Source organism: Mesoplodon densirostris, chromosome 4, assembly GCF_025265405.1.
Source record: "Mesoplodon densirostris isolate mMesDen1 chromosome 4, mMesDen1 primary haplotype, whole genome shotgun sequence".
Taxonomy (NCBI): Eukaryota; Metazoa; Chordata; class Mammalia; order Artiodactyla; family Ziphiidae; genus Mesoplodon; species Mesoplodon densirostris.
The window spans coordinates 159,213,434-159,234,775 of record NC_082664.1 but is presented as its reverse complement, the minus strand read 5'-3'; the positions used below and the strand labels follow the sequence as shown (position 1 = coordinate 159,234,775).

Genomic DNA, 21,342 nt, shown 5'->3' with positions numbered 1-21,342 from the left:
ACTGTACACCTTAAGTCTTTACAGTGCTGTATGTCAATTATTTCTCAATAAAACTGAAAATTTTAAAAAATATTGGTAAGTTTTGAATATGAGGAGGAATGATTTTCTAGGCAGAGAGAGCAGTGTAAGTCAGTAGTAAGAAAAGGATATATATTTAAGGGATAGGGAGTTTATTTTGTGTGAAACAGAGGTATGAAGAGGTGTAATGGAAACAGTGTTGGAAAGAAGGTATATCACCAAGGATGCTGAAGGCAGTAGGTTAAGAAGTTTGAATTTTATCTTCTAGGCCAACGAGAGAGGGTTTTGAGCAGGAATGATCTAATTAGAGCCAAATTTCAAGAAAAGTTATCTTTGACAGCTTTTAATGAGATGCATTAGAGGGACAGAGACATTTAAAGAAACACTTAATTCTGCTGAAAACTAACATCCATTTTTATTGTGTTATTGCTGTAAGACATACTACTGAGATTAAATGATTTAAAAGTTTTCTAGTTAATACATTTTCTAGATAAGTAGAAAGACACTTTTCTTTAAGATGAGTTACTAGGTACCTTGTTTTCCTGATCACATTTTTGTGTGCATTTACTTTCTGTTTCTTTCTTTCTTTTTTTTTTTTTAATCACTCCAGAACTTTAAAATGCAGGAGGATTTAGAGTGTTAATAGTGTTTAGTTTGGTCACTTGGAAGTTACATCAGAATTTTTTTTTTTTTTTTACATCAGAATATTAACGTACTCTGGTTCTATTCTCTTCCAAGCCTGAGTTGCCCTCTAAGTAGGAAGGGTGGGGGTGGGCATTAACTTTTCCAGGATACTGGGATACTGTTCAGTACCAGTGGCCTTCGCAATTGTGTTTAGGTTCGTCACAGTTCATATATGGGAACACCATACAGGCTGCTTCACTATGTAAGAGGTACTTCGCCTAGTGTGTTTAGGTGCTGTCCGTTTGAGTTAGTTACTCTGATTATTGCAAACCTAGCGCTAGGTGTAGGTGCTGAAGGGAAGTGAGCCTCAGTATCACTGACTTGGTCCTTCCTGACCATCACCACACCCACACATCTGCACAGACTAGAATTTTGCTGCAGCTGAACTTCAAACATTTAGTTTAATCTGGTTACCTCTTTATGTAGGCCAACATGAAGAGCCAGTTGGGTGGCAGATGCCGTTATCTTAACTTGGATTCGGGGCCTGAGCTCAGTTTGGATGAAAGACCCACCTGAGATTGCCAGGCATCCTGTGTGCATCATTAATGCATGCATGCATACATTTGTTCACTTATTCATGCTGAGCACCTAATATGCTCTAAGCCCTAAAAATAAAAAATAAATAAGGCATAATAGCAAACAAAACACCAAAAAAACTTGGATCCTGAAGATGGTTTTACAGCTTTAGTTATTTTGGTTGTGAGTCTGTATATCCTTATCCTGTTCAGGTCAGTTGTTGGTGAGCTTGCAGTTAAGTGTGGAGCACTCTCATCTGTTAGTTTTAAAACTAATGTGTTGGTTAATATTCATTCATATATGTTTCCTGGTAAAAGTTATCAGTATTCTTGACATAGATGATGGATGGTGCAGGTTGTCTAGTGTGAATAAAGGAAATTCACGTAGAGTATTTTCTCTGACTTTGATGTGCTTTGCTTTTTATTCTGTATTCACCAGATAGTAGTAGATTTTAATTTTGAGTTGTTAATTTGGGAAGATACTAAAATTTTGGGATCATTAATATACACCCTATACTCAGATGTGATTGGTTTTATCAGTGAATTAATAACTTCATCCCATGTTGTAAAGTAAAATTTAAAGTATTACATTTGTGCTTCTATGTATTCTCTTGGCATTGTAAAAGCAATCTTTTATAGATGGGTTTAGAAGAATCAGTGAACCTGCAAATTATTAATTAGCTTTTAATATATTTGCTCCAAGTGATGCCTTTAAAGGTAGTTAGTATCGCTCTTTGGACTGCTGAATCTTTATATTCCTGGGTCCTTTATTAGGCCTCAGCCTTCAGTGCTTGCTTTGGAGCCATGGTCCAGTGAGTGGGTCATGCTTATTTGCAGTGGAGTATGAAAAGTTATATATAGAAGCTGTGCAACACTCAAAGTTGCTTGCTGCGATTTTGCTTCCAAAAGTTGAACCGTGAAGTCTACTTTTGTCGACTGGAAATGTGACTATTTGGTTTTCCTTTGTTTATGTCATAATCTGTTTTTGAGATTGTAAATATTATTCTACTTTCATATAATATATTGAATCATAGGTTAGTGCTTCTTTAGATTTTTTTTTAAAGCAAGTGATTTGCTTTTGATAATATTGGAGTTAATTTTTACAGTTAAAATACTTTCAGTTCTGTTTATCAAGACCTCATTAAGAAAGTTAAAAGTCAAGCTGTGAAATGGATGAAGATATTTGCAATATATATATATAACCAATAAAGCACTTTTAAATATCTAGAATATATAAGGAATTTTTATATAGCAGTAAAAAAAAAGAAAGCCCACTTTAAAATGGGCAAATAATATGAATAGGCATTTATCAAAAGAAGATACTACAATTATCAGTAAACTGTAAAAAAGTGCTCAGCCTCATTATTTGTCAGGAAATGTAAATTAAACCACATCCTAACTAGAATGACTAAAATTAAAAGGCCAGAACACAAAATGTTGGGCAAGGATTTGAAACAACAGGAACTTTCATATACTGCTGACACAGCATATGAAATTGGTACAACCATTTTGGAAAGCTGTTTGGCAGTATCTGTACCCTCCTTGATATCTATCCAACAAGTGCATACATAAAAGACACATTGAGAATGTTTATAGAGCATTATTTGTAACAGCCCCAAACTGGAAACGATCCCAATGTTCACCTGTAATAGAATGGATAAATAAGTTGTGGAATATCTGTGCGGAGTATTCATTCAAAAGACTCCTATGGCTTTGTTACCTGCAGTGTGGTCCATGGATCAACTGCTTCTGCAACACCTGAGAACTTACTAGAGATGCAGACGGTTACACCCCTCACCCCAGATACACTGAATCAAAATCTACAGTTCCCCAGGTGTTTAATAAAGTTTGAGCAGCACTGCTTTACTAGTGGTTCTTGAAACTGGTCCTGGACCAGCAGTATTCTCACCTGGGAACTGGTGAGAAATGCAGATTCTCAGGCTCCACCGCAGACCTGCTGACTCAGAAGCTCTGAGGGTGGGGCCCTGCGTTCTGTTTTAGCAAGCTGTCCCGGTGATGTGTATGCAAAGTAAAGTTTCAGAATCTGCTTAGAATTTACATTTCTAACAAGTTCACAGGTGATATCAAATCAGGAGCTCTCTTTGAGATCCACTGTTGGTAGGGCTAGGCAAACCTGTAAAAGTCCACAGGTTTTTCAGGTCACTTGGTCTTTGTCACAGCTACAGTTCCACTGTGGTACAGTGAGAACAGCCAATATGTAAATGAATGGGCATGGGTGTTTACTGGTAAAACTTTATTTACAAATATAGCCTGCAGGCTGGATTTGGCTCCTGTACTTTAGAGACCCCTGAGTATAGCAGTAAGAGTAAGAAAATTTCTATTGCAAACAAAACATGGATGAATCTTGTAAACATATATTGACTAAAAGGTGTATACAAGAAGTGTATACTACAAGATTCCACTTATTCAGAGTTCAAAAACAGGTAGAACAAATCTTTGCTCTTAAAAGTCATGAGTGTGGCTGTGGGCTGAGGAGTGGTTGTGGCTGGAGGTGGCCTGGAGTGCTCATAATGTTTTTTGATCTAAATAAGAAATGATGCACCCTCTTGGAGTAAAATTTGAACCTGACAGTAACTAATTTAAAATATTTTTAAAATACTAAAATGAATAGCACATTAGTGAGGAGAATTTGAGATATGTATGAATTTTTGAAAATAAAGATTTCAGAGTCAGGCTTCTAGGGGGATGAACTTGTTCTCTGTTGTCTGGAGTCTTGGATAAATTTGAGAAGCACTAGGATTTATAAAGTTACAGAGAATTTCCTTTGTCATTAAAAAAAATAAAGCTCTTATCACCTAAACTCTGGTATAAGGGTTTTGGGTGAATGAATATCCCATCTCTGTGTTTCTTCTCATTAATCCATTAATTGGATTGACTTTCTTGACTGCTCCCCCACCCCATCTTGATTTGGTATGTCTTAGTATATTCACGCTTTGTTTACCTTTTTACTGAGAGTGATGGTTTATAATCCTCTGTTGATTGTCAGTTGATTAATGGTTATCCTGGATGCTTCATTTAGGGCTCTAGTTCTCAAACTCTTGGTCTCAGGATCTATTTACACTCTTAAAAATTGAGGTCCCTGAAGAGCTTTTGCTTGTAAGAGTATCTGTCAGTATTTATCCTATTAGAAATAATGCTGAGAAATTAAAAATGGTTTTTATTCACTTAAAGGTAACGGTCATAAACTCATTACATGTTAAAGTGAATAACAATTTTTTGAAGTATAACTGTGTTTTCCAAAACAAAAAAATTTCTGAGAAGAGTATGATTGTTTTACATTTTCTGCACATCTCTTTAATATCTAGTTTAAAAGATAGCCGATTGGTGTTCAGTCTTTCATAATTTTTGTCATAGCTGAAGTATATGAAGAAAATCAGGCTTTAGACAGATGTGTAGTTGGAAAAAGGAGGAGTATTTTAATAGCCTTTCAGATTGTTGTGGGTATCCTTTTATAATTTACACCTAAACACAAGTGGCAGGGTATTTTTAAAGATTAATTGCAATATGAAATTTGAAACCACATCAGTGAACATTTCTTATTCCGTTACATTAAAGTCCATTAATCTAGCTTGCACTTTGAATTTCTCTTTTAACCTCCTGTATGATTTTGTAACATCATTCATTGGTCACTTGGGAAAGTACTGTTTTACTTAGTAATGCAGGTCTTCTGAATTGTTGACACATTTTCTTATGCCATATCAAAAGCTCATATTTGTTAAAATCACTGATGTTGTCTGAAAAGTCCTTTAAGTATTGGGGATCTGATGTACCCATGGTGGTGGATATAAGTTTTCCAAAATTCAAATTTTCATTCAAAAATTTTTTTCAATACACTGTATTTATTTTTAATATTTGGCTGTGTTGGGTCTTCATTGCTGCACGTGGGCTTTCTCCAGTTGTGGCGAGCAGGGGCTACTGTTGCTGCACCGGCTTCTCATTGCGGTGGCTTCTCTTGTTGCAGAGCACGGGTTCTAGATGTGTGGGCTTCAGTAGTAGTGGCACACGGGCTCAGTAGTTGTGGCACATGGGCTTAGTTGCTCCGTGGCATGTGGGATCTTCCCAGACCAGGGATCGAACCTGTGTCCTCTGTATTGGCAGGTGTATTCTTAACCACTGTGCCACCAGGGAAGTAAGTCCCTCATTCAAAATTTTGACTTTTCATTTTTGGCAACAAATACTGTTGGTTATTTTCCTTGACATTCATTTTTGAGAAAATGTCTGCCAAAATCCTACATCTGAGTAATCATAGTTTGTCAGTTATTTTTCCAATTAAAAATGATGATCCATAGGGCTTCCCTGGTGGCGCAGTGGTTAAGAATCCGCCTGCCAATGCAGGGGACACGGGTTCGAGCCCTGGTCCGGGAAGATCCCACATGCCGCGGAGCAACTAAGCCCGTGAGCCACAACTACTGAGCCCCCGTGCCACAACTACTTAAGCCCGCATGCCTAGAGCCTGTGCTCCGCAACAAGAGAAGCCACCACAATGAGAGGCCCGTGCACAGTGACAAAGACCCAATGCAGCCAAAAATAAATAAATAAAAATAAATATATTAAAAAAAATGATGATCCATGAAAAAAGTAGCTAGTTCAGCTTACAAATCAGTCGCACAAAAGGCTTTCCTTGAGCCAGAATTGCTTTATGTGAACTTCCTGTTTTGCTACACAGGATATTTAAAAGATGGGTGTTCAAGGGTGTTGTTAACAGAGGTGATTTTTAATGCTTCATCAAGGATAGTCTTAAGTGAAACTGGCCTTGTTTTTTTAAACCATGAGTGAGTGCCTTGTGGTGAAGAATATAATGACTAGTGCAGTTAGAGCCACCGCCCTAATTTGTTTCATCCACCATTGATCTTGTGCTGTCAGTGCAAGTATAAGACAGTGGGAAAAAATGAATAATGTCTTAGTGTTATTATGAAAATAGTTTAAACCTTGGGACTCAGAGGGGCCACAGAACACACTTTGAACCCTGGTTGTTTTAGGGCTTTGTCTTTAAAAATTACATCAAATATTGCATATACATAAGTATTAATTACTAAAAGAATGTTTAATGACAGGTTTGTAAAAATTATCTGTTTGAAACATGCAGTAGCATTTTCCTTCCTTTGAAGATACTTATGCTTTCCCTTTAGGAATGTATCCTGTCAGGTATAATGTCAGTGAATGGAAAGAAAGTTCTTCACATGGATAGAAACCCATATTATGGAGGAGAGAGTGCATCTATAACACCGCTGGAAGATGTAAGTATTAAAATAAATTAATGTCCCTTTTGTACTTTGAGTCTTTTACTTGTGAATCTCTACTTTTTTATAGATGGTTTTAATTTTATTTTATTAAATAGATTATCTGTAACATCATAATTTTCAGGAGCTCCTAGTCTGGGGCTTGTAGATATTTAAATTGTGACCTTTGTTGCCATCTGGAGCAGTTACCTGTTCTCTCTCGAAGTTAGTAGAGTGTAGACTTGACAGGGTGCATGGAGGGTACCTTTTGATGAAGACCTAACGTACGCCAGGCACAGTACCAGTGCTTTCCACATGGTCTTAGTTATCTTCCCAGTCACTCAAAGAGATTTTATCCCCATTTTTTAGATGGCAAAATAGTTTCTGTGGGCTTAAGATCACAGACGGGATGATAACCCAGGTTATATGATTCCAAAGCTTAGTTCCTTTTTCTCTTAATTTATTTTATTGAAGTACATTGATTTACAATGTTATGTTAATTTCTGCTGTACAGCAAAGTGATTCAGTTATACATACATATATATATTCTTTTTAAAAAAATTTATTTTATTTATTTATTTATTTTTGGCTGCATTGGGTCTTCGTTGCTGTGCGCGGGCTTTCTCTAGTTGTGGCGAGCCGGGGCTACTCTTCGTTGCGGTGCGCAGGCTTCTCATTACAGTGGCTTCTCTTGTTGCGGAGCACGGGCTCTAGGCACGCAGGCTTCAGGAGTTGTGGCTCATGGGCTCTAGAGCGCAGGCTTAATAGTTGTGGAGCACTGACTGACTTGTTCCACAGCATGTGGGACCTTCCCGGACCAGGACATGAACCTGTGTCCCCTGCATTGGCAGGCAGATTCTTAACCACTGCACCACCAGGGAAGCCCTATATTCTTTTTTAAAATTTATTTTATTTACATTTGTTTTTGGCCGCATTGGGTCTTTGTTGGTGCATGCAGGCTTTCTCTAGTTGCGGCGAGCAGGGCCTACTCTTCGTTGTGGAGCGCGGGTTTCTCATTGTGGTGGCTTCTCTTGTTGCCGAGCACGGGCTCTAGGTGCACGGGCTTCAGTAGTTGTGGCACGCGGGCTTAGTTGCTCCGCGGCATGTAGGATCTTCCCAGACCAGGTCTTGAACCCATGTCCCCTGCATTGGCAAGCGGATTCTTAACCACTGTGCCACCAAGGAAGCCCTATATATATTCTTTTTCATATTCTTTTCCATTGTGGTTTTTCACAGGATATTGAATACAGTTGCCTGTGCCATACAGTAGGACCTTATTGTTCGTCCGTTCTATGTGTAATAGTTTGCATCTTCTAATCCCAAAGTTGCACTCCATCTCTCCTCCAGCTTCCCTCCCCCTGGCAACCACCAGTCTGTTCTCTGTGTCTGTGAGTCTGTTTCTGTTTTGTAGATAGGTTCATTTGTGTCATATTTTAGATTCCACATATAAGTGATATCATATGGTATTTCTCTTTCTGATTTATTTCACTTAGTATGATAATCTCTAGGTCCATCATGTTGCTGCAAATGGCATTATTTCATTCTTTTTTTATGGCTGAGTAGTATTCCATTGTATATATGTACCACATCTTCTTTACCCATTCCTCTGTTGATGGATATTTAGGTGTTTCCATGTCAAAGCTTAGTTCCTTTTGCTATACTCTGTGCTTCCTACTTCTTTAGAAAATGAGCACATGAAGCATTTCTAAAGTGTGTTTTACTAAGTATATTTATTTCTCTGTGTGGGGTTTGTTCACCATCCACGTGTATGAATCTGAGCTGTACTGTGCTTTATAGGAGATATATAGATATTGTCAGTTACTTTTAAAATAGTGACTTTGATGAAATAAACTTAATGTTTATATCAAAAAGCTTTTTTCTCTATATTCAGGCATGTAGGGGAGTTGAAAGAATAATACCAGTGGAATATTTTTTTGCTTCATGTCTGTTTGTGTTACTGGTTTTAAACCATTGAAAGTAATAGACATGATACTTGACCTAAATATTTCAGCATTCATCTGTGACGAACAGCATTCTCCAACATAATCATAATACCATTATCACACTTAAGAAAATTAACCGTAATATCCAGACTATATTTAAATCCCCCATTGAACCCAAGAATGTTGTATATTGCTGTGTAGGAGTGGTTTGTTTTCTTTTTCTTTTAAACTAGTTTAAGCATTGCCTTTTGTGTTGTTTCCCTTTATTCTCTTAATCTACAAAAGTCTCGCCACCTCTTTTCTTTTGGGAAGTCTAGGCCAGTTTATAAGAAGGTATTGTTGGGCACTTCATACTGCATCCCATAAGGAGGCACAGTGCCTGCATCAGCATCACTGTTCATGATGCTCAGTTTGACCTGTTTGAGGTGATGACCACTGACCTCTCCATTGTAAATCATCTGTGGAGCGATGCGCTGGCGTCATTCCTTCTTCACCTAGTATATTTATTAGCTAGTGTTAAGTAAGATGAGCAAGCTGTCCTTTTTTTTTTTTTTTTTTTTGCGGTAGGCGGGCCTCTCACTGTTGTGGCCTCTCCCGTTGCGGAGCACAGGCTCCGGACGTGCAGGCTCAGCAGCCATGGCTCATGGGCCCAGCCGCTCCGCGGCATGTGGGATCTTCCCGGACCAGGGCACGAACCTGTGTCCCCTGCATCGGCAGGCGGACTCTCAACCACTGCGCCACCAGGGAAGCCCTCTTTTTTTCTTAATTTAATTTTTATTTTATATTGGAGTATAGTTGATTTATAATGTTGTTAGTTTCAGGTGTATAGCTAAGTGATTTAGTTATACATATACATGTATCCATTCTTTTTCAGATTCTTTTCCCATATAGCTTATTATCGAATACTGAGTAGAGTTCCCTGTGCTATATAGTAGGTCCTTGTTGATTATCTATTTTATATATAGTGGTGTGTGTATGTTAATCACAAACTCCTAGATTATCCCTCCCCTGCGTGTTTCTCCTTTGTTAACCATAAGTTTGTTTTCGAAATCTGTGAGTCTGTTTCTGTGTTTTGAATAAGTTCATTTGTATCACTTTTTCTTTAGATTCCACATGTAAGTGATATCATATGGTATTTGTCTTCCTCTACTGACTGACTTCACTTAGTATGATAATCTCTAGGTCCGCCCATGTTGCTGCAGATGGCATTACTTCATTCTGTTTTATGGCTGAGTAATATTCCATTGTATATATGTACCATATCTTCTTTATCCATTCCTCTGCTGATGGACATTTAGGTTGCTTCCATGTCTTGGCTATTGTAAATAGTGCTGCAGTGAACATTGGGGTGCATGTATCTTTTTGAATTATGGTTTTCTTCACATATATGCCCAGGAGTGGGATTGCTGGATTATATGGTAGCTCTCTTTTTAGGTTTTTAAGGAAGCTCCGTACTGTTCTCCATATGGCTACACCAATTTACATTCCCACCAACAGTGTAGGAGGGTTCCCTTTTCTCCACACCCTCTCCAGCATTTGTTGTTTGTAGACTTTTGATGATGGCCATTCTTACTGGTGTGAGGTGATTTGCATTTCTCTAATAATTAGTGATGTTGAGCATTTTTTCATGTGTTTTTTGGCCATATATATGTCTTTGTAGAAAATGTCTTTGTAGAAATGTCTGTTTAGATCTTTTGCCCATTTTTTGACTGGGTTGTGTACTCTTTTTTTGTGTGTGTGTGTACTCTTTTTTAATGTACTCAAGAACTTGGGGGTTTTTATTGAGTGAATATATACCACCTTTGCTTGTTCTGTTCCACCTTAGCAATAGAATTCATGAGTTTGAATGAATATTAAATTTTAAGCTGCAAGCTGCTTTGAGAGCCTCAAACTCATGTAAATTATAAATTAACTGGAACTAATTTTAATTGTCTTTTCTGATTTGAATAATCCAAAATTTATTTTTAACTCCCTATGTAACCACAGAAGCAAAATTAAGCCTTTGTTAGCTTTTTATTCAATAGAGTATGAATTTAAATGATTTCTACAAATAGTAAGGGATGTTTCTGCAAAACTAGTACATCATAACAAATAGTTTGTTCTGTATTCCTGCTAGTTAAAAGCAAATACACACCACCTCTGCAATGTTTATTTTGGCATTCATGAGTTGAGTAATATATTTAATTTACATATGTATTGGAATAGTGCTAAATGTTCTGATTAAAAATGAAATGCACTTGTACTTTACCTCATGTTGGTGGTATTTAGTTATACCAAAATCACTTCATCAAAAAATAGTTGTGCAATGAAAGTTAAATTTTGTTAAATTATGGGTGTTTTTTGTTTTGGTTTTAGTTATACAAAAGATTTAAAATACCTGGAGCACCACCAGCATCAATGGGGAGAGGAAGAGACTGGAATGTTGACTTAATTCCCAAGTTCCTTATGGCGAATGGTAAAGAATTCCAACTTAAATTTATGATAGTACATTGAATCCAATTTGAAAGTAGAAAGTAACTGTTGACAGAGAGTGTTATTCCGGCTATGTGGAAGTGGATTCCGTTGAATGGCAACGGTATGGTGAGTAATAGGGCCCATTAGAGGTATCTAGAGTTGGTAAGTTAAGAATGGAGGGAAGAGGGGGTGACTTCTTAGTAATTGGTTTTGGAGAAACAAAATTATGCTGTGGCATAATATCAGAATTATAAGCATCTGTAACAGACTTTCCTCTTGATACTTTGGTGACAGTCTTAGGTAACTGGGCCTTCAGAAACAGCCATGTTAATGTTTTTTTCCTAGTTTGTAAGCTTTCACAATTATTTTTTCATAGTAATTTTTTCTCATTTTTTTTCTTTTTTCCTCCCGTTTTATTGAGATATAATTGACATACAGCACTGTATAAGTTTAAGGTATACAGCATAATGATTTGACTTACATATATTGTGAAGATTACCATAGTAAGTTTAGTGAAAATCCATCATCTCATATAGATACAAAAAAGAAAAAGAAAAAAATGGGGTTTTTTTCTTGTGATGAGATCTCTTAGGATCCACTCGCTTAACAACCTAGGTCCCCTTTAAATGCTGGAAGATAAGGACTCACTGGCAGCTGCCTCCCTTAGATAAGGCCTCCTGAGCTCTCAAGTTCCCCTCAGCTTCCACCACTTCCTACCTTCCCTTAAGCCCAGTCCACCTTGCTCATTTCTATTACCTGCCTGGCCTCAGTAGGAAATGAGTTTGCAAACTGGTCTGTAACGTGCTAGGCTAGGTAGAGAGAAAAGGACAGGCAGGTGGGTGGGTGGGGGATGGGGGGGCGGTAAGCAAGTAAACGTGAGTGAGTGAACAGTGAGAGACATAAATGCTCATATTCCAGGTAGGTCCCTTAACTCAGTTAAGGAACTGATCCACACACTGTACACACTTTCCTCACTACCCATGGAGTTGGGTGGAACAGACATTTCCCAGGACAGTGTCTTTTGTTCATCAACTCCCATGGAACAACTGGGGCACCTGACAAAGAATATAAGGGAACTGAAAACAAATGATTGCATAATGTGTTAATGGCATTGCAGTAGTATAAAAAGTGTGACTTTTTTCAAATAATTATCATAATCAAGTTATATTAAAAGAAAAATTCCTACAAAGGCAATAATTTTGGTGTGCGCAGAATTCCAATCTCAAATCTTAACTTTTGGTAAATAAATACTAATAACGTCTTTGTGGCTGCTCTCAAGTGTATGCCAGTCAGAAGATCTTCTTGAGGTTCACTCATCAATAGAAACATGGACACATCTCACTGTAATGCGGCAGAAATGGCAGCTGTGAAGTCATAAATATGGCCTTAGGTGGCCCCAAGGAACACTGCAGTGGTAGAGTGGATCCACCCTCCATGGCTTTCAGCAGGGTTCATATTACAGAACAGAGGGCTCATGCACTGGGGGTACTTGGAGATCATCTGATGATTCACTTTGCCTCACGGAGCACAAAGAGTAAGAAGAAACTGGATTCAGTATGCTCTAGTGGGCTTTTTCTTTTCTTTTTTTTGGGGGGGGGCTTGTGTGTGCTTTAAAAATAATGTGACGTCACTAGGTAACACCAAAGAACTCAGTGAAGTCTGAATGATCTGACATTGTTCAATGTACATGAAACTTTAAGACAGCTGAGTGGATTTATTTCTGTACATCCTTTTGAGAATCACTAATATTACTGGTTCACACTTGGGGGTCATTTCTGTTAGGAAATTTTTTTAAAGGTATATGAAGGCAGGGAGTATAAAAGGAAATAAGGCCAAGGCAGAGAGAAGGAGGTGGAAGAGGCGAGAAAACGGAGGAAAGTAATGCCTTAAGACTTAGCAAAGTTCAGTCCATGGACTAAGGGGCACTTGGGAGCTGGTTGGAAATGCAGAATCTCGGACGCTACCTACAACTACCCAAGCAAAATTTGTATTTTAATAAGAGACCTGGGCAATTCCTAAGCAGAATGACGTTTGAGAAGCACTGCCTTAACAGTCCATTGCAGGCTCTTTAATGTCAGAAAAAGATGACGTACTGTGAGAGAACTTCACAAAATGTCTTTACCTGGGCAACCCCAGACCACCTACAAAACCTGTCTGAGCTTCATTTCCTTATCTGTAAAATGGAGATGATAATAATAGTAATGTGATAGGGTGGTTCTGAGGACTGAGGGAGTTGTTAAATAACCCTTTCAAAGGTCTTGGCATAGAATAAGTAATGGATGTTCATTAGATTTTTGTTTTTAAAACGCATCATGGTATTTTCTTAGTTCCTGGTTTAATGGGTATATTATTTTAGAACATTATAATTTTAGATGTTGAATTTTTTGAAACTTTTTTTCCCTAGGCAAACTAATAAACTAATCCTTAACACAAACTAGAAATTTAAAATATATTCTTTTTCTCGTATTTTTAATTAGAGGAGTATCTTTAAATTGCTGTGATTTTTAGCACCTTTTTCTGAGATGACGTTGAAAAACTAAATTGTAAGTGTAAGTCTATTTTATGTCCCATGAAATAAAGTATGTACGACCCTTTCCCCCCTTTTTGAATTTATGTTCTATAATTTGGGAATATGTTCAATGGAAAGATCCTATTGGAATTTTCTCTGAAATTTGAAGTTAAATAACTGAATTATCTTGAGGTTAATTGTAAACACAAAATTTTTATTACATAAATAATAAAATTATTTAATTAAAATTAGAAAACACAGAGAAGCAGAAAGGAAATAAAATTTTAATAACCAGAATCTTGTTGTTTAGAATCATGGTTAATATTCTGGTGTATCACCTGCCAGTTTCACCCCACCTCTTCCCAGTTAACATGTTTTTCAGTCAGTATATTGTGAACATTCAAAAGCGAGAGGGAGGGATGGAACCAGGGGCTGGAGGGGATGATAAATCTCATTGTATGCTCCTGGAAGTGTAGTATGGGGATAAAGGCAATAATTTTCTTTCTTTCCTTAAAATTATTTATTTATTTATTTGGTTGTGCCGGGTGCTACTTGTGGCAGGTGGGCTCCTTAGTTTCATTCATGGTCTCCTTAGTTGTGGCATTTGAACTCTTTAGTTGCGGCATGCATGTGGGATCTAGTTCCCTGACCCAGGGATCGAACCCGGGCCCCCTGCTTGGGAGTGCGGAGTCTTATCCACTGCACCACCAGGGAAGTCCCTAAAGGCAGTAATTTTTTAAGGCTTTTTCCTTTATATTGCCAAATTTTACTTTTACCAGTAGACTGAGGCTGCCCCTTTCCCAGTACCTTTACCACTCCCAGATATTACTCATTTTAGTTTTTGTGATTTTGTCATACTAGAAGACAAAATAGTGGAATTTTTTTTTTTTTTTTTTGCGGTACGCGGGCCTCTCACTGTTGTGGCCTCTCCCGTTGCGGAGCACAGGCTCCAGACGCGCAGGCTCAGCGGCCATGGCTCACGGGCCCAGCCGCTCCGCGGCATGTGGGATCTTCCTGGACTGGGGCACGAACCTGTGTCCCCTGCATCGGCAGGCGGACTCTCAACCACTGCGCCACCAGGGAAGCCCCCAAAATAGTGGATTTTAAAAATATGTCTACTTACTAGAGGGTGAAATGGTTTCTAGAGTTACTGGCTTTCATGTTCTTTAATGAACTGGCCAGCCTTTTCGCTTTGCACATTTTTCTATTGATGTTTTGTGTTTTTCCTTATTGATGTAAAAGAGCTTATTATAACAGCTGTTAATTGCCCTTTTGAAGTATGTTGAAAATACCTTTTCCAGTTTGTGATTGGCATTATATATAACTCTTGTGGGTTTTTTTTTTTTCTGTACAAAGGCTTTTATTTTTCACACAGTCATTGGTTGAGCTTTCTTTTATTGGTTTTGATTTGGAAGTATGTTTAAAATTTTTCTCTCTATCTCAAGTTTATAAAAATACTAATATCTGCTTTTAATGGTATTATGGTTTCATTTTTTCACTGTATAAATAAGTTCATCTATTTTGTTTTTTTATGTCAGCATCTATCTTATTCCTTCATAGAACTATGAAAATATATAACAATTTTATTCTTAAAAAATTTTTATTGGAGTAGATTTACAATGTTGTGTTAGTTTTAGGTGTACAGCGAAGTGAATTAGTTATACATACACATATATCACTTTTTTAGATTGTTTTCCCATATAGGCCATTACAGAGTATTGAGTAGAGTTCCCTGTGCTATAGAGTAGGTCCTTATTAGTTATCTATTTTATATATAGTAGTGTGTTTATGTCAGTCCCAGTCTCCCAAGGTTCATCTATCTTAACATGAATAAATTTATTTTATTACCCTGTTGTTTGAGAAGTAGAGATAGAAATTTATTTTTTCAAAATGGCTAATCAGTTGTTCCTCAACATCATTTATCTTTTCCACTTTGATTAGAAAACTTTCATCATATATTAAATTCTTTTACATGGGTCTCTATTTTTCACTGATTTATGGACTAGTTAATGTACAGTATACTGAAACATTTGGCTGCATAAAGGTCTCCTTATTACTCTATTTCTTGTTCTCAAAAAGAATTTTTTTTGATTGTCCTTGTATGTTTATCCTTTCAAATGAACTTTAAAATAATTTTGTTTGGTTTCTCAAAGAAGTTTACAATTTTTAGTATACCAAAATTTCTTTGGTTTATCCTAGCTTTTTCTTGACCCAAAACTAGTATTCATTTTAATAAATATAAATTGACTTAGAAACTGAAAAGCACAAATTCCTGGAAAATTTTGCCTGTGAGTTGTCTCTCTTTAAAATACAGTAGGGGGGCTTCCCTGGTGGTGCAGTGGTTGAGAGTCCGCCTGCCAATGCAGGGGACACGGGTTTGTGCCCCGGTCCGGGAAGATCCTGCATGCCGCGGAGCGGCTGGCCCCGTGGGCCATGGCCATTGAGCCTGCGTGTCCGGAGCCTGTGCTCCGCAATGGAAGAGGCCACAACAGTGAGAGGCCCGCGTACTGCAAAAGAAAAAGGAAAAAAAAAATACAGTAGGAACTTTAAAGAAACCCAAACCCATTTGTAGTAGTACTATAATTCTAAACCTCATACTTCTAATAATTATTGTATAACTTTTACAAAAGCATGTTGAAGTTATTAACCTTGAAGTGGTAACATTTAAAAAAAGTCTAAATATGCTAAGCAATGGGTCTGCATTCTGATTGTCCTATTTAAAATATGGCTTTGGAGACTTTTCTAGGAGTTACTGGATGGTGTTAAGAAAAAATTGGAAAGCCATTAGTATTAGTAAATGTACTTTTATTTCTGCTGATTTTTTTTTTTTTTTTTTGCGATATGCGGACCTCTCACTGTTGTGGCCTCTCCCATTGCAGAGCACAGGCTCCGGATGCGCAGGCTCAACGGCCATGGCTTACGGGCCTAGCCGCTCCACGGCATGTGGGATCTTCCCAGACTGGGGCACGAACCTGTGTCCCCTGCATTGGCAGGCGGACTCTCAACCACTGCGCCACCAGGGAAGCCCCTATTTCTGCTGATTTTTTTTTTTTTTTTTTTGCGGTACGCGGGCCTCTCACTGTTGTGGCCTCTCCCGTTGCAGAGCACAGGCTCCGGATGCGCAGGCTCAGCGGCCATGGCTCACGGGCCCAGCCGCTCCGCGGCATATGGGATCCTCCCGGACCGGGGCACAAACCCGTATCCCCTGCATCGGCAGGCGGACTTTCAACCAGTGCGCCACCAGGGAGGCCCTCTGCTGATTTTTGAAAGTAGTAAGATTTAAGTAACAGTTTGAATTATGTGACTCTTACAGGTCAGCTGGTTAAGATGCTGCTTTTTACAGAGGTCACTCGCTATCTGGATTTCAAAGTGACTGAAGGGAGCTTTGTTTATAAGGGAGGAAAAATCTACAAGGTTCCTTCCACTGAAGCAGAAGCCCTGGCATCTAGTAAGTAATTCTATTTTATTTTCTCAGAATATTAAGATTTTATAACGTAAAGGGATCTTAGAGATAAAATTTAAGGTCCCCTGCATTAGTCATCCACCCACTCATCCAGTCAACAAAGATTTATTGGGTGTCTGTTATGTGCCAGACACTGTTCTAGGCAGTTGAGAGTACTTCAGTAAACAAGATGTTCACAAATTCCTGCCCTTCTGAAGCCTGGAGAGGTTTTATGTCGTGGAGCCTGTTGCTGGTGAAGCTGAGCCTTCCTAGGTCTAGTATACTCTTTTCAGATTAATAATTCTTGAGAGTCACTGTCTCTTGGATTGTTTCCTGTGCTAGGCTCTGTGGGAGACACTTCACATTTGCTTTCTTACTTGACTTGTGAAGCCCTTTGTGAGGTAGGCTTTCCGTTTTATAGATGAGGAAACTCAGGCCCAAAATCACATAGGTAATGAGTGGCAGGACGGCATTGAAACCCTGGTGGGACTGCTGCACAGTCCATGTACTTCATCACCCATCTACGCTGACCTCCTTTGCTACTCTATCCAACATGCTGTTCTGGTGGAACTCATCCTCTAAGTGGTGCTGGTGTCATTCTCCAGCATCTCTGTTTCTAGGTATTCCCAGTGAATATGGAGTGATTTTGTTTTCTGCCCCAAATTATTTCCTCTACTGGCTCATCAAAGATTTCTGCTTAACATGTTTTATTCTGAGTCTTTTAAATAGCAAACACCCCGAGAAAAGACCTTCCATCCTTTAAGGTGTTTTTGTTGCTATGCAGAGCAGTTTAAGGAAGGATAAGTTTGTATAACTAAAGGGTAGATAAGTTTTGTAGGTGCTGTAGGAGTTCAGAGGAGGGAAAGGTTTGCATTGGGAGAATAGGAAGAGTGTCAGTAAATTCTCCAGTAATTATTCTGGCATTAAGATTGGAAAAGATTTCTCACCTAGGGGTCGTCCCTGGTGGCGCAGCGGTTAAGAATCTGCCTGCCAATGCAGGGGACACGGGTTTGAGCCCTGGTCTGGGAAGATCCCACATGCCGCGGAGCAACTAAGCCCATGCACCACAGCTACTGAGCCTGCGCTCTAGAGCCCATGAGCCATGACTACTGAAGCCCATGAGCCACAACTACTGAAGCCCGCACGCCTAGAGCCCGTGCTCCGCAGCAAGAGAAGCCACCACAATGAGATGCCCACTCACCGCAACGAAGAGTAGCCCCCGCTCGCCACAACTGGAGAAAGCCCGCGCACAGCAATGAAGACCCAGCGCAGCCAAAAAATAAAAATAAAAATGTCTCACCTAAAAACCTAGTTTAAGTTATTTTGGCAGTTTTTCTAACTCCATTTATTTACTTCTTGCTATTAGGGGAGAAAATATTGGGCATAAAACGTTGAAAAACACTAAAGCCAGAAAGTAAAAAATAGCACTAAGAATTGAGGCCAGGTTGGGGGTGACAGTTGGGTAAGGGAAGGAATGGCTTCTGATTGAATGGAGGGGAGTCCGTGATGTGATCATGGGTTAGAAATCATTTAAAGTCTTTTCAGTGACAGTGCATCTAATTTAAATAAAGTGTTTTCATAGAAATAAGTGTTCAACAGTTTGAGTAGAACTCTTTTAAACAAAGTTTGTGGTTTTTTAATTTAAAATTTTTATTCTCTCTTTGAGCTTTTATCTATATTAATAGCTTCAACCACTTCCTTCATTTAAAAATTGAAGGACTTAACAGTTTGTTTCTGTTTTTGATTTAATGTTTTCAAATATATAAAATATTTACATGACTTGAAAGTCAAAATTATATTAAAAGGTATATTTAGAGTCTTATCTTTGCCACTCCATTCTTTCCAGCCTGATAGGTGGTCAGTTTTACTTATTTCTGATTTACCCTCATGTTTCTTTTTGCAAAAATAAGCAAATATATTAATGTATGTATTTTTAAGGTTAGATTTATTGAGGTTTAATTTACATACACTAGGATTTACCTATTTTAGTATACAGTTTCATGAATTTTTACCAATCACTACCTTATCAGCAACTATTTTTACATTAATGGATAGGATTTTGAAGTTGGAATGGCAGGCAGGACAATTCTAGGCAGAATGAATGAATGGGGTAGGAAAAGTGTAGAGGGTGGGAAGTTCAAGAGAAAGATAAATAAAAACAAATTATTTTATGCTTCTAATAATAGCTGACGTTTTTGAACATTATGTGCAGGCATTTATGTACTAATTATTTTATGTGTATAGTCTAAGTTTATTTTATATAGTCCTTCACTACAACCCTCTGAGACGTGGTGCTATTATCTATATTGACAGATGGGAACACCAAGGTATACAGGTGTGAAAGAGCCCAAAGTAGCATAGTTCATGACTAGTAAAACTAGTTTGAAGCCAGATTTGTCAGACTCAAGAACCCCACTCTCTTAACCGCTGAACTATCTAGTATATAAATGTAGCTTCTCAGATATTTTAACAACTGTCACGTACACTAGAATTCCTTTTTTCTCCGTGCTACATATTTCCAGTTCCTGTGGTTGTTTCTCATATAATATGCCGTCTAGGTCTCTTGGCCACTTTTCTTTGGAAATTCTCTGATTTGCCAAGATTATCTTATATATAATAGAATTAGAGCCAGACCAGACCTGATACTCCAAGTGTTGTCTGCCCACTCAGTGTCCTTGGGACTTTTACTTTCCTAGGACAATATATTTCTATTAATGTAGCCTAAGTTTACACTGGCTTTTTTTGGAGCTGTATATACTGTTGGTTCTTGTGGTAGGTCATGATGCCAGCTAAAATCTCAAGGTTCCAATAAATATTTGTTCATTGGTCAAATGTTATTTTAGTCAAATAAATGAGAAGTATATTTGGCCTCTAGAGTAATGTTGAACACAGGTACTATGTTCAGAGAAGTTTGAGACATTTTCATGAATAGCTTTGAAACGTGCCCAGCAAAATCTTGTATCCTCGGTTGAATCTTTAGCTTGCTTGTTTGTTCTCACTCTTACGGCCGTGAGGCATCTGTTTCTCGGGAGCACCTTTGACATCTCAGGGCTTGTGGCTGTCAGGAGTTGGTGTGCGTGCTGCAAAGCCCAGCTGTGAACTGGGGTGAGGCTGTTTAGGTCCACTGTTGGAATGACATGTTGTGTGCCATGTTTTAGCGCTTTTCTTGTGACGTTAATTCTACTCTGATTTTTCTGTTTTTTATTTTTTTATTCACTTGTCAAATCTTATGCCTGTTAGTTAATTGGAATGCTTTTTTCTGTTCTCTTATTGAAACTGCTCTGGATTTTGTAGCTTTACTCTGTTTTAAAAGTCTTGACATAAGTGTCTTTTTTGGTAAGTAACCCTCAGTGTGCAAGTGAATGTAGGAAAAGTAAAACCATTTGAAATGAGTGAAGGTACAACTCAATGGACTAATTGTGAAAAAGATTTTTTCTAGTCCTTTTATCATATAATTTGAGTATTTTCTTTATATATTGTATGTCCAGTATATGAATAAGTCAACTTCTTTTATATTCAGTCCCATCAGATGTTAATTATATGGATTGAATATTTATTGAGCACTTGCTATATGCCAGGTACCCTTCTAGGTTTGGGGGTAGGGAGGGTGCAACAGAAGGAAAAAAGTAAACAAAAATGCTTTCCCTATTGGAGCTTCTATTAGTGGGAGACTGGCTATAGATAAATAAGGAGAAGCATTTCAGAAGGTGATATAATCTGATATAAAAGCGTATCAGATGGATATGGAGATGAAAGGAGAGAGTGAGGGTGGGGCTACTAGTTTAAATAGGGTGACCAGGGAAGGCATCGTCATATAGAAGTAGCTGTTATAAAAATTACGTGGTAGGAAATAATATTTGAATTCGTTAAATTAGGACTTTTTCAGAATGAGCACCGGGTCTCTCACATGTTGGTAATTGCACTAGTATCTGGTTCCGACATAAAGGGATGGAGGAGCAGCTTAGAGCAGCTCCTCTGTGCTGGGAGACAGGAGTCCACTGTGCTGGGAGAGTGTCCCTGTCAGGCTCAAGGCTTGGAGGAGGGAGGGAGATGAAAAGAGGGAAAGAGTGGGGAATTTAAGAATACACAGTAGATTTTTATTTTTATTTTAAGAGAAGTTATGCAATAACTCAACAATAAACTGTTGGTAAGAGCTTTAGGTTCCACCAGGCAGTGTCCACCAGAGTGACCCCCACGTTGTAAGTGCGTTTGCAGTGGTGCCTCGTGTTTCCTTTGTCTGTGCTACACCTTCCCCTGAAACTACACTTGTGTCTTAAGTAGGGAGCTGTGTGGTAATAGAATAGTTCTTTTTAGCCTTATGCTTTTACTGTGTATGCAGTCTGTCCATTTTTTTAAAGCTAGGTTGTAAATATTAATTTATTTTAATTTTTTTTTTTTTTTTTTTTTTTTTTTTTTTTTTTTTTGCGGTACGCGGGCCTCTCACCGCTGTGGCCTCCCCCGTTGCGGAGCACAGGCTTCAGACGCGCAGGCTCAGTGGCCATGGCTCACGGGCCCAGCCGCTCCACGGCATGTGGGA

At 38.3% G+C, this 21,342-nt stretch overlaps 1 protein-coding gene across 1 annotated transcript in view; it reads left to right on the top strand.

The window, feature by feature from the left end:
• The window catches only part of GDI2 (GDP dissociation inhibitor 2), a 45,715-nt gene that overhangs the window by 4,845 nt on the left and 19,528 nt on the right, over positions 1-21,342 (top strand). The window contains exons 2-4 of the mRNA XM_060097568.1: positions 6,368-6,475; positions 10,756-10,855; positions 16,677-16,811. Of these exons, the coding sequence (XP_059953551.1) occupies positions 6,368-6,475; positions 10,756-10,855; positions 16,677-16,811 (343 nt within the window). The remainder of the gene's footprint in view (positions 1-6,367; positions 6,476-10,755; positions 10,856-16,676; positions 16,812-21,342) is intronic.